Below are 18,162 nucleotides of genomic sequence, written 5' to 3'. Positions count from 1 at the left end.
TTCCTGACGGACTGCCAGGCTGCCTTCAGCAGATTTGTTTCTCTCTGTCACTTTGTGGGTTCTGTAGCTCTGAAGTTTGTTTAGAGTAATTTTTTTTACATGTATTGGAAGTGATTGGAGTAGGAGCTCATGCCAAGTTTGTGCTGCTACTCTGCCATCTTGGCTCTGAACTTGAATCTTTTCTTCCTGACTGCTTGCAATATTTTTTTTCTTTATCTGGAAGCTCTGAATTTTGGCTATAATTTTCCTAAAAGTTTTTGTTATGGGGTTTCTTTCAGGAAATAATTGGTGGATTCCTTTTATTTCTAATTTTCTTTTTGGTTTTAATAAATCTGGACAGTTTTCTTTTAATAGTTCCTAAAGTTTGCTGTCTTGACTCTTTTTTTTTGGTAATGACTTTCAGGTAGTACAATGATTTTTAAATTTTTTCCCCTTTACCTATTTTCTAGGTTAGTTACTTTTGATTTGAAATAATTTAATTTTCTTCTATTTTTTCAGTCTTTTGACTTTGTTTTAATGTTTCTTGTTGTATCATTAAATCACTGGCTTCAATTTGGTCCATTCAAACTTTAAGAGAATTTTTTGTTTGGCCAAGGTTGTACCTGTTATGCCAAGCTATTAATTCCCCTTCTAATTCTTTCTTTCATAGATTTCCTTTCTTTTTCATTTTTTCCTCTTGTATTCTCATTTAATTGATAAAATAATTTTAAAATTCTTTTAGCTCTTGTTTCATTTCTTCCAGGAATTTTGGTTAAATTTGTACCCAAGCTCTGTTTTCCTTTGAGGCTTTGCTTGTAGATATTTTGCTTGTAGATATATCTCTTCTCCTGGGGCCTTCTTCATCTTGAATGCCCTTGTCACCATAATAGCTTTTTATGGTGGGGTTCTTTTTTTGTTTGCCCTTTTTTTCAGCCTACTTCCTGAGTTTAGGCTTGATGAGGCCAGCCTCTATACTGCTGGAGGAAAAGTCTGGGCTAATCCTGCTTTGCTTTCTTGGTGTATTTATTGGGGACTGTTTATTTACACAGCTGTTGCTTGCTTTTGAACTTGCTCCTTGCTTGGGGTATAGAGCAGGGAGCATGCCACTCTTGGCCACGGTTTCCCTGGTCAGCCCACCCAGAATTTGTGACACATAACTGAGGTGCAAGTGCCACTTACCACTTATTCCCACTCCCTGTGTGGGTTCGTGGTACTATTATGGGTCTGTGACCTCTTCTTGCCCTGGTACTCAGCTTCTTTTTGCACTGCCCTCCAGCTATGATGTGTTCTTGCCCAGACCCCATCCCCAGTGTCCACAGGCGTCTCTTTATCGCCCTATGCCAATCTGGCCTGAAAAAAATGACTCATTGTGATTTTTTTCCTTGGATTTCCCCATCAGGATTCAGTGTGATCCACTAAGATGACTGGGGATGGGGGTGGGGGCTGGTCATCAGTTCTTACTACTACTCTGCTGTTTTGGCTCTGCTGCTGCCCCTTTTTATAAACTCAAATTCGCTATGTCCAGAACAGAACTCATTCTCTTTCCCAATCTCCCTCCCCCACAAAAACGTCCCTGTCCTCTGAACTGCCCTGTTTCTGTCAGACACCATCATTCTTCCAGGCTCCCAGATCAGCATTATCCTTTTTCCTTCTCAGACCTCAGCCTACATGTCCAGTGAATTCCCAATTCTTCCTGTTTCTGCCTTCATATTTCTCACATCCAAATGCTGCTCTCTGCACTCAGCTGCCACTTTAGTGCAAACTTTCCATCACCGCTGTTGGGACTGTTGCAGTGGCCTCCTGATTGGTCTCCTGCTTCAGGCCTCTCCCCAGTCCAGGCCATCTTCAACACAGCTACCAAAAGGATTTTCCTTAAGGACAGGTCCGACCTTGTCACTTGCTCACTCACTAAGTTCCAAGGATTATTACTGCCTCTAAGATAAAATATAAACTCCTGAGTCTGACTTTACAAGCCTTTCACTAGTTGGTTCTAAATTACCTTTCCAGATTCTTTATATGTTACTTTCCTTTTCAAACTGTGTGGTCCAGCAAAACTGGCCTTTTCTCTGTTTTTCACTTAGGCCATGACATTGCCCATCTGCCTGTATCACCTCTGCTTTAGAGAGTCATAGCACTGCTCCTGAAGTACCACCTTCTCCATGCAGCCTCTCCTCATTCCCCTCCCTGCCTCCATCTCTCCCTGCCTCGTATTATTTTGGGTTTTCTATACTTGTATATGTATGTGTTCTCTACCCTATTGTCCTGTTACAATAGGGATTGTTTCTTTGTATCTTCAGCACCTGGCCCATAGTAAGTGCAGAATAATAACAACTACTAATGCTTTTATAGCACCTGAAGATTTGCGGGGCACTCTACAAATATTATCTCATTTTATCTTTACTACAACCCTGGGAGGTAGATGCTAATGTTATCCTCATTTTACAAATGAGAAAACTTAGGCAGAGATTAAATGACTTGCCCAAGATTGCACAGCTAGTAAGCATCTCAGGCTGGATTTCCACTCAAGTCTTCCTGACTTCAGGTCCAGTGTTTTAACCTGCTATCATCTAGCTGCCTAAAAACTGATTGATTGAGTACCCAAGGAAGGTCACACTGTCAGTAAGCAGAAGAGGTAGGATTTGAATCCAAAGCCACCAAAATGTGCAGAACAGACTGTAAGTGCTATAGAAAATCACCTTTTCTTATTATCAGATTTGGCTGATGTGTGGAATTGTTTTACAATTTTAAAATTGTTTTTAAATTTTTTGTTCCAAGGGATGGCTTGCTATATAGAGAAGGTGGGAGGGACATATTTGGAAATGAAGGTGATATACTTCATTTTTCTAATTAAAACTAAAAAGTAGAAGAAAAAAGTCACTTTGTTACTCTAACCAGTGTAGTCCTTGGTACAGTTTTGAGTTTTATAGCTATTATAAGTCTACCCAGAGGTAATGAAAGAACAACTGATGTTATTCCTTGGAGCTATCCCCCTTTTTGCTTTTTTCTCCTATATTCTTTGACAAACTCCTGTATTTACAATGTTGGAGGAAATCCTGAGGATCCTTGGGACCTCAGAAGAATAGGAAATAAAAGAGTTGTGTGATGTCACAGTCACATGAAGGGAACAATGTATGGTACTTTTTGAAGGGACATCTTTGAAGTGTTGGGAATTTAGATACAAGATCACTTTTACATGTGTATACCAAGAGAAGTGTTGGGCTTCAGTGCTCCCAAGTGTCCAAAGATTGATGCATAAGACAAAAATTAGGGAAGTAAAAGTAATCTTTTCGGGCGGGGGGGAAGTCTAGTCTGTAGGTACTGATTCCCAAGGACTGAGGGGAGTGAGTGAGTTGTTTGTAGGTCATACTTCAAAGCCAAAGAAATATGCCAAAAACTGGGGAGCCTCGAGTGCAGGAAGTTGAAGTTGTGAACTCAAAGTTCTTCTCTGAACTATAGGTCTTTTTATTCTAGAAGCACATGATGCTGTTACTTACTCTTCATCTCCATCTAGTCTCAGCTAAAGTCCAGCCTTCTGTAAGAGGAAGCCTCTTCCATTTCTACTAATCTGAATACATTCCCTCTAAACTAACCCCAGTTAATCCTGTCTTCTGTAGCTTGTTTGTACAGTTATTTTCATGCTGTTTCCTCTATTAGACTGTGAGCTCTTTGAGGGTCAGGACCATGCTATTGTCTTTCTTTATGTGCCCAACGCTTATCATGGTGCCTGGCACGTAGTAGGCATTTTATAAATGCTAACTGATTGACTGAATATGTGGGCCACCCCAGCAGGCACTGACATTCTTTCTAGTCCTTGGGCTTCCCCTTTGTAATCTTTCCTGCCATTTGCTGATTCGGGAATTGCAAAGGACCTCAGAGGCCATCTAGTCTATTATTACCTAAGCAAGCATCTCCCCTACAGCAGTAGAGTCAAACTCAAATAGAAACATCTATGTTCTACTGTATTTTTATTTATTTTGTTAAATATTTTCCAGTTATATTTTAATCTGGTCTCAGGGAGGCACTGGTGAGTGCCAGGGCCTGTTCTACCAGGAATTCTGCCACCTGTTTGACAGTTTGAAGACCTTTAAGGACAAATAATCCATTACTTCCCAATGTAGCTCAGTCTACTTTTGATTAACTCTAAGAAGATATTTTTCATTAAATCCATCCAAACTAAGTCTGACTCAGTCAATCTGAATCAAAAATCATTATGCCTAGTCATGCTACACAACAATCCTTTAAATTATTTTTGTTTTACAGTGTTGTTATTATATAAATTGTTTTCTGGTTCGGTTCATTTCCTTATCAGTTTATAAAAGTCCTCAAAATTTTCATTTTTATAATATTGATGTTATAGAAATTATTTTTCTCATTTTATTTCATTCTGCATTATTTTGTATGTCTTTCCATGTCTTTTTTTTAATCAAATGCTTTATTAACTTCTAGTTTACATCATTCATTTCCGTAAGATTTTGAGTTATAAATTTTCTCCCCATTTTTCCCCTACCCACCACCCCAAAATAGCGATCCCACTGGATATCCCCTCTTCCAGTCTGCTCTTTCCCATATCTTCTCCTATACCCCCTCCGACTTTCCAGTAGGGCATGGTGGATCTCTATGACCCAGTGCCTGTATATCTTATTTCCCAGTTACATGTAAAATAATATTAATAATATATATATAAACATTTGGTTTTAAAACTTTGAATTCCAGATTCATTCACTTCCTCCCTTGTCACCCACCCTTACTGGGAAGATAAGGAATTCAATATAGCTTGTATATGTGTAGCTATGCAAAACATTTCCATAGTGGATATATTGTAAAAGACTGACTATATTTCCCTCCCTCCTATTCCACCTCCCGCTTCTTCTAGTCTCTACTTTGATCCTGTCCCTTTTCAAAAGTGGGTGCTTCCAACTTCCCTCTCCCCCAGCCTGCCCTCCTTTCCATCATTCCCCCTCTCATCCCCTTCCCCCCTACTCTTCTATAGGGTGAGATACCCTATTTAGTGTGTATGTTATTCCCTCCCTAGGCCAAATTCAGTGGGAACAAGGTTGACCCATTCCCTTTTGCCTTCCTGTTCTTCCCCTCCATTGTAACCATTTTCCCTTGCCTCTTTTTTATGAGATAATTTACCCCATTCTGTATCTACTCATCTCCTCTCATTATATTCCTCTCTCACCTCTTAATTTCACCTTTTAAGTATCATCCCTTCCTATTAAATTGGTCCTGTGCCCTCTATCTATGTATACCTGTACACATATGTACACACATTCACATATGTATTCATACGCCCATATACCCTCCTATATAGACATATACACACACAGATTTCTATTCCCTTCAAATATTCTCATAATGAGAAAAGTTTCATAAGTTACAATTATCGTTTTTCCAAGTAGGAATATAAGTAGTTCAACTTTGGTAAGTTCCTTATGATTTCTTTTCCCTGTTTACCTTCTCATGCTTCTCTTGCTTCTTGTATCTGAATGTCAGATTTTCTATTCAACTCTGGTTTTTTCAACAAGAATGCTTGAAAGTCCTCTATTCCACTGAATGACCATATTTTCCCCTGAAACATGATACTCAGTTTTGCTGGGTAGGTGATTCTTGGTTTTAATCCCAGCTCCTTTGACCTCCAGAATATTATATTCCAAGCCCTTTGATCCCTTAGTGTAGAAGCTGCCAGATCCTGTGTTATCCTGATTGTGTTTCCACAATATTCAAATTATTTCTTCCTGGCTGCTTGTAATATTTTCTCCTTGATCTGGGAACTCTAGAACCTGGCTATAATATTCCTAGTTTTCTTTTTGTGATCTTTTTCAGGAGGTGATTGGTGGATTCTTTCAACCTCTATTTTGCCCTCAGGTTCTAAGACATCAGGGCAGTTTTCCTTGAGAATTTCTTGAAGGATGATGTCTAGGTTCTTTTTTTGATCATGGCTTTCAGGTAGTCCAATAATTTTTAAATGATCTCTCCTGGATCTATTTTCCAGGTCAGTGGTTTTCCCAATGAGATATTTCACACTGCCTTCTATTTTTTCATTTGTTTGGATCGGTTTTATAGTATCTTGATTTCTCAGAAAGTCACTAGCTTCCATTTGCTCCAATCTAATTCTGAGGGAATGATTCTCTTCGGTGAGCTTTTGAGATTCTTTTTCTGTCTGGCAAATTCGGCTTTTTAAGGCATTTTTCTCCTCATTGGATTTTTGAGCTTCTTTTGTCATTAGAGTTAGTCTATTTTTTAAGGTATTATTTTCTTCAGTCAGGTTGTTGACTCTCATTTCATAATTTTCTTCCATCATTCTCATTTCTCTTCCCAATTTTTCCTCCACTTCTCTTATTTGGTTTTCAAAATCCTTCTTAAGCTCCTCTATGGCTTGTAAACAGCTCATATTTTTCTTGGAAGCTTTTGGTGAAGGAGTTATGACTTCATTGTCTTCCTCCTGTTCCATACTTTAATCCTTTTTGTCCCCAAAATAGGAGTGTAAAGTTGGGTTGCTTTGTTTGCTTTGCTTCCTTTGCCTGCTCATGTTGCCACTCAATTACTTGACTTTTGGGCTTTTGCCACAGTAGGACTCCGCCACCAGACAGGGGAGCTTTGTCCCAAACACTGGGGTTTTCTCAGCTGCCAAAGTTATTAGTTAGGTGCCCTTTCTGAAGCTTCCACACGCTCTGGAAAGCTGGTTGCACACCCCAGGACCTCCATCCTAGATCGAAATCCAGATCCAAGCAGGTTAAAGCAAGAGCGATTACCTTTCAGACTGGTTGCTTGTTCCCCCTACAATCTGCAGACCAGGAGCTGAAGTTGCCACGTGGCAGAGGCTGCACAGCCGAGGGGTGTTAGCAGCTTCTCCCTCCAGGGGATAAAGGCTGACCACACTCCCAAACTACTGGATCCAAAAGTCCACACTGCACTGACCTCTCACTTTGTCCTTAGCATCTATGGGTTGATAATTCTGGAAACCACCACAGCTGCTGGTGATCTGAAGTCCCTCTAGCCAGCTGGTCAGTCCACCCTAAGGCTAAAACCTTGGGCTCACACAGGGCTGGGCTAGGTTCCCCAAGCGCTGCACTGGCTACTTCCTGCCAGGCTGTCCTCAGGGGGAGGTTAGCTTCTCTGTGTCATTTTGTGGGTTCTGTAGCTCCAAAGTTTGTTCAGAGTCACCTTTTTCATGAATTGGAGGAGGTGGAAGCAGGAGCCCGGAGGAAGTCCTGTTTTTACTCTGTCATCTTGACTTCACCCCCCCCCCCACCTCCTTGTCTTTTTTAATCATTTATTTCCTCATTTCTTGCAGCACAATAGTACTCCATCATATTCATATACCATAATTTATTCGACCATTCTGCATTTGACAGACATTCCTTTAGTTTTCAGGGTTTTTTGCCTTCACAAAAGGAGTTGCTATAATTATTTTCGTATGTAACTTTTTCCACTTTCTTTGATCTCCTTTGGGTATGGGCCTAGAAGTGGTATAGCTGGGTCAAAGGGCACATGCTGTTTAGTAACTTTTTGTATATTATTCCAAATTGTTTTCCAGAATGGTTCTACCTATTCACAAGTCCACTGGTAGTACACCAATGTGCGTTTTTTCCCACAGTCCCTCCAACATTTATCATTCTTCTGTGTGTGTGAGGTAGAATCTCAGACCTGCTTTAATTTTGACTTCTCTAACTTGGAGGATTTTTTCATATGTCTATAGATAACTTAGATTCTTTCTTTGAGAATTATATCTTTTTTTTTTTTTTAAAGCAATTGGGGTTAAAAGTAACTTGCTCAAGGTTACACGGCCAGTTATTTCTGGGTGTGGTTCTGAGTATCTGAGCCCGGATTCAATCCCAGGTCTCCCAACTCTGGGGCCGGCGCTCTTACTGTGCCACCTGGCCGCTCCAAGAATTATATCTTCATATTCTAATTCAGGGGTGGGGAACCTTTGGCCTTGAGGCCATATGTGGCCCTCTAAGTCTTCAAGTGCAGCCCTCTGAATCCAAACTTCACAGAACAATTCATCTTAATAAAAGGATTTGTTCTGTAAAACTTAGACTCAATCAAAAGGCTACTCTTGAGGACCTAGAAGGCCATATGTGGCCTTGAGGCTGCAGGTTCCCCACCCCTGTATTATTTATCATTTGGGGCATGGTGCTTTTGCTTACAAATCTGAATTCATTCTTTATGTACAAAGCCTATATTAGAGAAGCTTTTTATTGGTAAGTTTTTTATTCATTTTAAACTTAAATGCAAAAGGAAAAAAGAACACTGCCATGTATACAGCAGAACATAAGAGGATTCACTATAAAACAATACATTTCCATTTCAAGAAAACTTATACAACACATACTATATATTGTTTTCCAAGCTACCCAGCTTCCTTGTAGGTTTTCTTTTGTTCTCTGCTTTGTACTTTTTACTTTATTTTTTCTTCTCTCTCACCCCCCTTTACCCTGCCCTAAAGAAGGCTACAATTATACATGGACATATACATATATATACACATACACACACAAATACACTCATATACATACATGTAAGACTGTAATATGCATATTTCCCCTTGTGATCTGTTTTTCTGAAGATGGATAGCATCTTCCTTCATAGGTCCAAGTCTTTTCATTCTTTTCAAAAATCAAGCAGCTCATTATTTCCTACACCACAGCAATATTCCAAGCCCATCACATCCTATCTGAGAAATTGTCTATGAAAGTTTTTTTCCTTTAAATTTTCTACATTTCTTCTGTTGGCTATATTGATTTTATCTATGCAAGAAAATTTTAGTTAAAAAAATTGGATTTATCCATTTTACACTTCAGCAATGCTTTTACCTTATGATATAGTTTAAGGTCTGATGTTACTGAATCTCTATCCTTTACATCTTTTTTTCCCTTGTTTCTTTGAAATTCCTGATCATTTATTCTTCCAAATAGTCTTTGCTATTATTTTTTTTTCTAACTCAGTAAGATAATTTTTTAGCAATTTAATTGGGATGGAATTAAATATATAGTTAGGTAAATTTGTCAGTTTTTTTTTAATATTAGCTTTACCTACACATGAACAATAAATATTATTCCAATTTAGATCTGACCTTATTTGTATAAAAAGCATTTTATGCTTATGTTTATATAGTTCCTGTGTCTGTTTTGGCAGGTATTTTATACTGTTTAGTTATTTTAAATGGTCTAAAACAATATTAAAAAATATTGCTGACACAGTGTAGTTTCCCTGTTTTTCTCTTGATTAAGTTTATTTTAGCTTTCACTTTGTCTGAGATCATGATTACTACCCCTGCTTTTTTTTTACATAATAAATTCTACTGCTCTTTATCTTTGTGTGTCTCTCATTTTTACAGTGTTTGCTGATAGCAACATATTGTTGAATTCAAATTTTTAATCTGCTATCCATTTCCATTTTATGGGTAAATTCATCCCATTCACATTCTAAGCTATATTTGTGTTTTCTTTTTTCCTATTTTTCCTCACTATCCTTCTTCACCCTATTTACTTTATCCTTCCTCACTCCTCCTATTCTTTAACCTACCCACACCTATGAGTCCTTCCCTTATCCTCCTCCCCATCTCCTTGCTCTCTTATTTCTTTCTGAATTTATAAGACTTTTATACTCCCTTCTACAGTCTTTTATATATGTATATGAGTATATATATATATATATGTTTATGTATATGTGTATCTCTATATATAGATATAGACATATATTCCCCCTTTAACCCATTCCTGATAAGAGTAAGGTTTTAGCACTATCCACCTTCCCCCCTACTAGCTTCTTCTGTATGAGTTTTTCCTTTTATGCCTAATTTGTATGGGATAATTACTCCTTTTTCTCTCTCTCTATACAATGTTTTTTAGAATCACCCCATCATAGCTCGGCCCAAGCCTTTCTTTGAAACTACCCAAATAATGGTAACAGTCATAAGAGTACTGATAACATTTTTGGATATAGGAAGTAAACTTTGAGTTTTTGTTTGACTTTATTGAATCTGTTATAATTGGTCTTTAATGTTTACTTTATATTTCTCCTGGATCTTATATGTTGAATTTTCCATTATGTTCTGCTGTTTTTGTCACAAATACCTGAATGTCTTTCAGTTCATTAAAGGTCCATTTTTTTTCCATTCAGGATTATACTTAACTTTGCTGGGTAAATTACGCTTCATCGTAACCCCAGCTCTTTTGCTCTATGAAATATAGTATTACAAGACCTATGGTCCTTCAGCATAATACCTGCTAGGGTCTTGTGTAATTATGTAATCCACACTGTCGTTCTATGATGTTTAAATTTTTTTTCTTGTTGCTTGCAATATTTTGTCCTTAACCTGAGAGCTTTGAAACTTGGATATATTTCTTTTAAGTTTTCCTCCTGTAATCTCTTTCAGCGGTGACTGGTAGATTTCTTTCTGTTTCTGCATTGCCTTCTTATTCCAGAACTTCAGGACAATTTTCCTTGATAATTTCATATAATATTGTATCAATATGTTTTTTATCATATCTTTCAAGTAGTCTGATTATTTTGTCCTCTTTTTTAAAAAATGAATTTATTTACTGTTAGTTTACAACATTCGGTTCCACATTCTGTTTAGTTTCAAATTTTTTCCTCCTCCTTCTCCTCTCCCCCTCCCCTCAATGGCAGCATGCAATCAAATATGGGATCTACAAATACCTTCATAATTAAACATTAGTCAAGTTGTAAAGAAGGATTATGACCGATGGAATGAACAATGGGAAAGAGGAAACAAAACAAAATAAGAAAATGAAAGAGAGCAGGTAGTTTGCTTCAATCTGCATTCAAACTCTATAGTTGTTTCTCTGGATGTGGACATTTCTTTCCATCATGAGTCTTTTGGAGTTGTCTTACAACCTTGCATTGCTGAGAGGAGCCCAGTTTATCAAAGTTAGTTGTCACACATATGTTGTGTCTGTAATTATATACAAAGTTCTCCTGGTTCTGCACTCAGCATCAGTTTATATAAGTCTCTCCAGGTTATTATGAAGTCCATCTGCTCCTCATTTCTTATAGCACAATACTATTCCATTACATTCATATACCACAACTTCTTTAGCTATTCCCCAGTTGATGGGCATCCCCTTGATTTTCAATTCTTTGCCACCACAAAAAGAGCTGCTATAAATATTTTTGTACATATGGGGCCTCTTCCCGTTTCTAAGATCTCTTTGGGATACAACCCGAGAAGTGGTATTGCTGGGTTGGTCTAATTATTCTTATATTGTTTTTCCTTGATCTGTTCTCCATATCAGTTGTTTTTCTGATGAGATGTTTCACATTCTCTTTTATTTTTTTATTCCTTTGATTTTGTTTTATTATTTCTTGGTGTCTTAGAACATCGTTAGCTTCCCCTTGCCCAATTCTAGTTTTCAAGGAATTGGTTAACTTTCTTTTCATGATTTTCTTGGATTGCTCTTTTTTTTTCTTCTAATTTTTCCTTGAGCTCTTTGATTTTTTTTTTTTGAGGGCAATTGGGGTTGAGTGACTTGCCCAAGGTCACATAGCTAGTAAGTGTTAAGTGTCTGAGGCCAGATTTGAACTCAGGTCCTCCTGACTCCAGGGCCAGTGCTCTATTCACTGTTCCACCTAGCCACCCCCTGAACTCTTTGATTTTTTTTTTGCCTTTATTAATTTGTTTACTTTTAGTTTACAAGATTCATTACCACAATTCCTTGAGTTTCAAATTTTCTCCCTCCCCCCAACCATGGCAGCATACAATCAAGTATAGTATCTGCAAATACTTCCACATTAGGCATTAGTCAGGTTATAAAGAAGGATTGTAACAGATGGAATGAAGAATGGGAAAGAGGAAACAAAACCAAACAAGAAAATGAAAAAGGGCAGGTAGTTTGCTTCAATCTGGGTTCAATCTCAGTTCTTTCTCTGGATGTAAACATCTCTCTCCATAATCAGTCTTTTGGGTTTGACTTATGACTCTGGATTGCTGGAGATGAGTCCAGTTTATCAAAGATGGTCTTCACACATACATTGTGTCTGTAATTGTGTACAAATTCCTCCTGGTTCTACTCTTCTCACTCAGCATCAGTTCATATAAGCCTCTCCAGGTAAGTATGAAGTCATCTGCTCCTCATTTCTTATTGAACAATAGTATTCCATAACATGCATATACCACAACTTGTTCAGCCATTCCCCAATTGATGGGCACCTCCTTAATTTCCAATTCTTTGCAACCACAAAAAGAGCTGCTATAAATATTTTTGTACATATGGGTCTTTTTTCCCACTTCCATGATCTCTTTGGAATACAACCCTAGAAATGGTATTGCTGGGTCAAAGGGTATGAAATTATTTATAGCCCTTTGGGCATAATTCCAGATTGCTTTCCAGAATGGTTGGATCAGATCACAACTCCACCAGCAATGCATTAGTTGAACTCTTTGATTTTTAAACTTGTTTTTAAGTTCTTCCAAGAACTCTTTTAGTGCTTGGGACTATGTGACATTTCTCATTAAAAAAGGAGTGGCTTTTTTATCTCCATCATCTTCCTCTGAATATGAACCCTGATCTTCCCTATCCCCCAAGTAGCTATCTATAGTTAGGTTCTTTCCTTTGCTTTCTCATTTTTATTTTTATTTTGTTTTTAGCAGCTATCAGTATAATCAAGTTCTAGTCCCAAAGTGTAGGGGAATGATATCCAAGCCTCAGGTCCTACTTACTGTTATTTTATGAGATCTGTCTCCTGCTCCAATCTCAGGCTCTCCTCTCTACTCCTAAGCCATGGCTAGGGCCCCCAGTCATGCTGTCCTGCAAATGATCTTGTTTCCTATGGTTCTTCCAGTGGCTGTGAACTATAGCTGTCCTCTCTGCCCTGGAACTGAAACCAGGGACTCTGCTCTCCTACAAGTACCCACAGTCAGCAGGGTCCCTGCCCTTCTGCTACTGCACTCACCAGGTATGTTCGAGCTCCTTTTCTCCACAGCAGCAGTAGCCCGGGACGTGTCAAGTCAGCACAGGTGTGCTTGGTGTCCCTCGACAGTGGAAGATCTACTCAGTCTTCAAACGCCCACACTGTCAGTGATGTGAAAGCTCCTGAGGCTAAGACTGCCTCCAAACTCAGCTGTCCCCGGGGCTTGTTGTCTATAGATTCTACAGAATAGGCATAGAAGTGTTTGCACTTCACTCAGGCCAAACCCCCATCCCTGGGGTTAGGGTCTTTCCTGGGGATTTCTTAGATTGTCTTAAGAGGACAACTGCTTTATCCTGACTTTTGTTTATTTCCACTGCTCTGCAGTGATCTTCTGTCTTTTTTGGGGGTGGAAATTTGGAGAGGTGAAAGTTTTCTGACCTACCCTGCCATCTTCCTAGAATCATCTCTCAAGAAACTTGATGCAAAATTTTCTTCCAATTAACTATTTCCCTTTTAATCTTAGCTTTATTAGATTTGGTTGTGTAAAAATTTCTAAATTTTATTTTGAAAATTATCCATTTTATCTTCATGATACCCTCTGTTTCTTGTTTGGTCATGAACTTTTCTACTACTCTTAGGTCTTACAGGTAATAAAATCCAGCAAGAAGAGATAGAGAAGTTGCATTTTAAATTACTACAGAATATACAAAATATGTGGAGTTGAGCTTCCAAGATACTCACAAGAACTACACACACACACACACACACATACACACACACACACAATTATAAACTGTTTACAGACTTAAAAAAATGGAAAAATAGTCATCCATCATAAATAGCATGAGCTAGTATTATTAAATGACAGTACTACCTAAATTGCTTATTCAAGACCATACCAATCAAACTACCAAAGGATTACTTTATAGAATTGTATAAAGGAAATAATGAAATTAATATGGGAGAAAAAAGGTTAAGAATCTCAAGACAAATAATGAAAAGAAATAGAAATACAGGGGACTTGGCAGTACCAGGTCTCAAATTATACTATGAAGCAGTAATTATTAAAACAATTTGACATTGTTAAGAAATAGATTTGCTAATAGAACAGATTAGGTACACAACATATGGAAGAAAATTTATCTAATATCTAAAGGCATATGCTTATGCACATCCCTTTTCAAAGGTTGTCAACTGCTAATATAGCACATATGCACATTCAGCATCTTAATAGTACCTGTTTAACATTATGTCATGATCTTTTTTATTTTCTGTTTCCTGGACAGACTATGCAATTTCCAAACCAGACCTTATGTCACAAATGGAAAGAGGAGAGAGGCCAGCCATGCAGGAACAGGAAGATTCTGAGGAAGGAGAAACACCAACTGACCCCAGTGCTGGTAAGTGGCTAGTAGGATTAACACAGAGCACTTTTTCCTCTAAGTAAATACAGCTACAACTTTGTGTTTTATCTCTTCTGAGATAGATTAGAGAGAAGATATATGTGTTAGAGAACTTAATGCAACAAACTATAAATAAAAATTTATATATTTATATAAATAAAAATACCTGAAGGTCACTGTGAGACCTGCTTGAGGATTTCTGTCTAATAATTTCTGTCATAATGGCTAAACAAATTGATATGTGAATGTTAATGTAATTATTATATATTAGTGATGAATATGAAAAATTCAGAGAAACATGGTTAGATTTGGATGAACTGACACACCAAGAACCCAGAGAACTACATAAACAATGACAATAGTAAATTATATAGTAAGTAAATAGAAAAAAAATATAGTAAATTAAAATTATACTTAAAAAATAGCTAAATGGGGGGAGGGGGGGGCTAGGTGGCACGGTGAATATAGCACTGGCCCTGGAATGAGGATAACCTGAGTTCAAATCCGGCCTCAGACACTTAAGAAATAGTTAAATTCAGAATAAATGGAAGTATCAAGTATTGAAGTCAGAAGACTATGAATGTCAAATGAAACAGATGAAGACAATCACAACTGCTATTATTGGTTGGTTTTGCTTTATTCTTTGTTTCAAGGGAGGGGTGTGTGTGTGTGTGTGTGTGTGTGGCATGTAGGGGCAAAGTACATACAGAATTGAATTGTGGTGTAAAATATAGAAAAACATTAATAAAATTTTGTTCAATTAATTGGACATTTGGCAAACAGAAAGGAATATTCACAGTTTTCAGCTATGTATACAGTACTTTTGCAAAAATTGACTGTGTACTATAAATAACCTCACAAATGCAGAAAAATTAAACATCTTTTATTGACCACCAAGCAAGAAAAATTATATTCAACAAAGGACTAAATTTTGAAATATTGAAGAAAGGACTAAAAATTAATTGGTGATAAAATAATTTAATCCTTAGGAATTGGTGAGTCAAAAAAAAGTCATAAAAACAAGAAGTAATTTCATCAAAGAAACTGACAACAATGAGATAACAAATAAACCTTTTACATTTAAAGGCCCTTAGAGGAAAACTTATATGTCTAAGTTAACCAGGAGAACAATTTATACTAAAAACCCCCCAACAAAACCGTGCTAAAACAAGCAACTTTCAAAGCTGTAAGAACTGTGATAAATACAACGACTATTCATGATTCCACAGGACCAATAATGAAATATTCTATTACAGAGAAGTGATGGATTTTGGTTTCACAACTAAGCATATGTGATTTTATATACAGTCACTGAGGTAAATTATTTTGCTTAACTATGCATATTTGGTTGCTTGAAAAATAACGGGATTTTAGTGGGCTGCATGCAAATCCAATAAGAGTCAACAGAGTGATACGGCAACTAGAGAAATCTAGAAAGACTTGCATGAACTGATGCAGAGTAGTGAGCAGAACTAAGAAGACAGTTTATATAACACTAAAGAAAAACAAATTTGAAAGATTTATTCAGTGGTAGATCTAGAGGCCTGATGATGAAGCATGCTTCATCATGCTCCTAACAGAGGAATGATGGACTCATGGTGCAGAATAAGACATGGCCAATTTGGGAATTTGTTTTGCTTGATGGCACATATTTGTTATGAGGTTTTTTTCTTTTTTCATTGGTGGGGGTAAGGGTCAGGAGGTAGCAAGGAAAGGGAAACTAGTGATAAGTTGCTAAATTATTAAAAGAAAAATAAAAGAAAGAAATGTGATCATTGAAGCATTTTTTTAATGTACAAAAGAGAACAGAAAGTCAGGAGGAAACAGATAAGCCTGCTAACTTTCGAAAGTTATGTATTGAAGTTATATACTTAAAAGGAAATACAAACTGTACTTAGTAGAATCACAGTTTCACATACAACCTTCTATCTCAGTTCTACTTTGCACATAGTGTTTAAATTCAGAATAAAAATATAGTTTGTTTTTTAAAGAATGTCTTATAGGGAGTTGATGAGAAGAGACTAAAACTCAGGAAAGATGAGGGATGGATGTATAGATCTGGGAGTCACTGCCATAAAGATGGTAGGTGTCAGGGCGGTTAGGTGGCACAGTGAGTAAAGCGCTGGCCCCGGAGTTGGGAGGACCTGAGTTCAGTTCCAGCCTCAGACACTTAACACACAAAAACTAGCCGTGTAACCTTGGGCAAGTTACTTAACCCCAATTGCCCTCCAAAAAGGAAAAAAAAAAGATGGTAGGTGTGTAGTAACTGATGAGGTCATCAAGGAAAAGCAAATTAGCCAAGATGACGAAAGATGGAATTAGTCAGTGTTGGACAAACCATGGAAAAACTGTAATATGCTGTTGGTGGAAGTGTAAATTGGTCTAACCATTCTGGAAAACAATTCAGAATTATGATCCCCAGAATTAACTAAAATGTCTGTATCCTTATACCCAGAGGTTCTACTGCTGGACATATACCCCAGGGAGGTCAAAAACAGTAATAAAAGTCCTACACATACAAAAGTGTCATTCCGTCCCCTTTTGTGGTCATAAATAACTAGGAAAGAACAGATGCTTATTAACTTGGGGAATGACTAAATAAGTTTCAACAGAGGGGCACATCCCTGCATTAATAATAAAGTCACATAAATCACAGAAACATTGAAAGACTTATGAACTGACGCAGAGTGAAGTCAGCAGAACCAGGAAAACCAATATACCTAATAACATTGCAAATGGAAAGAACAATAAAATGAATACCGTGTAGTTATAATGAATAAGTTTTGCCCCAGAAAAGATTGGAGAAAAGTGTGCACCTCTCAATGCGTGTAGAATATAGCATATTCTATCAAATTCAGTTAATGTATTAATTTTTCTTTTCAAATCTTTGTTAAAAGGAAAGGCCCACTGGGTAGAGGGAGGCCAGATGGAGAAACTAATATCAGATTTTAGAAGTAAAACCAATGTGGAAGTCACTGCAAGAGTTCAAATGAAGGGTGATGAATTTTTAGAACATCCAAGGCTACGAATTACTCATTTGCTTTCAGAGACTCCAAACTAAGACAACTAACAGATATAAAACTCAAAGCAGTGGGTTAAACATCAAAGGATATGAACAGTTCTCAAAAGAATTGCTAATTATTAACAATCACATGAAAGAATGCTCCAGTGCACTAATAACAAAAGAAATGTAAATCAAACAGGTTTTACCTCATGCCCTGAAAATTGATAAAGGTGAAAAAAGATTGGACTCTTCCACGTTAGAGGAGTTGTAAGATGATATGAATACAAGTGCATTGGTTGTGGAGCTCTGAATCATTACGGCTTTTCTGGGAAGCAATTTAAATAACGTGACTAAAATGCCCATACCCTGTGTGATTCAGGCTTATACCCTGAGGAGGTCATAGATCAGAAGTCCCTACATACGTGAAAATATTTATAGCAACCCTTTTTGTCGTGGCAAATAACTGGCCAGTTAGACAACTAAGACACACTTATGAAGCAGCTGCCTGTGCCAGGTGCTGTGCTACGCAGTGGGAATACCCTGCCTTCCAGGAGCTCACAATCTTTTTTTTTTTTATTTAAGCAATTGGGGTTAAGTAACTTGCTCAAGGTTACACGGCCAGTTATTTTGTGTGGGTGCCAAGTATCTGAGGCCGGAACCGATCCCGGGTCTTGTTCTTACTGCACTACCTGGCCTCCCCTGGAGCTCACAGTCTTATGAGGGAGGTGACAGACAAATATATGTAAAAACAAAGCCTTATGCAGGAGTAACAAAAAGTAGATAAGAGACGGAAGGCACTCAGATTATGGGGTGGGGGTGGTGTATCAGCAATGCCATATTCACAATGCCTATGGAAATTACAGATATGCTGATATAATTATCCATCACAAAATACAT

General features: G+C 37.5%; 1 protein-coding gene across 2 annotated transcripts in view; it reads left to right on the top strand.

Annotated features, from left to right (window-relative positions):
* Positions 1 to 18,162, top strand: part of ZNF777 (zinc finger protein 777) — a 40,420-nt gene that overhangs the window by 15,875 nt on the left and 6,383 nt on the right. For both annotated transcript variants that reach the window (XM_069083071.1, XM_069083080.1), the window contains one exon: positions 14,145 to 14,258. In XM_069083071.1, the coding sequence (XP_068939172.1) occupies positions 14,145 to 14,258 (114 nt within the window). The remainder of the gene's footprint in view (positions 1 to 14,144; positions 14,259 to 18,162) is intronic.

This window comes from Petaurus breviceps, unplaced genomic scaffold (genome assembly GCF_028583685.1).
Source record: "Petaurus breviceps papuanus isolate PSGF00001 unplaced genomic scaffold, PetGlider_PUasm1.0 115, whole genome shotgun sequence".
NCBI lineage: Eukaryota > Metazoa > Chordata > Mammalia > Diprotodontia > Petauridae > Petaurus > Petaurus breviceps.
This window is presented reverse-complemented; position numbering and strand designations above follow the sequence as displayed.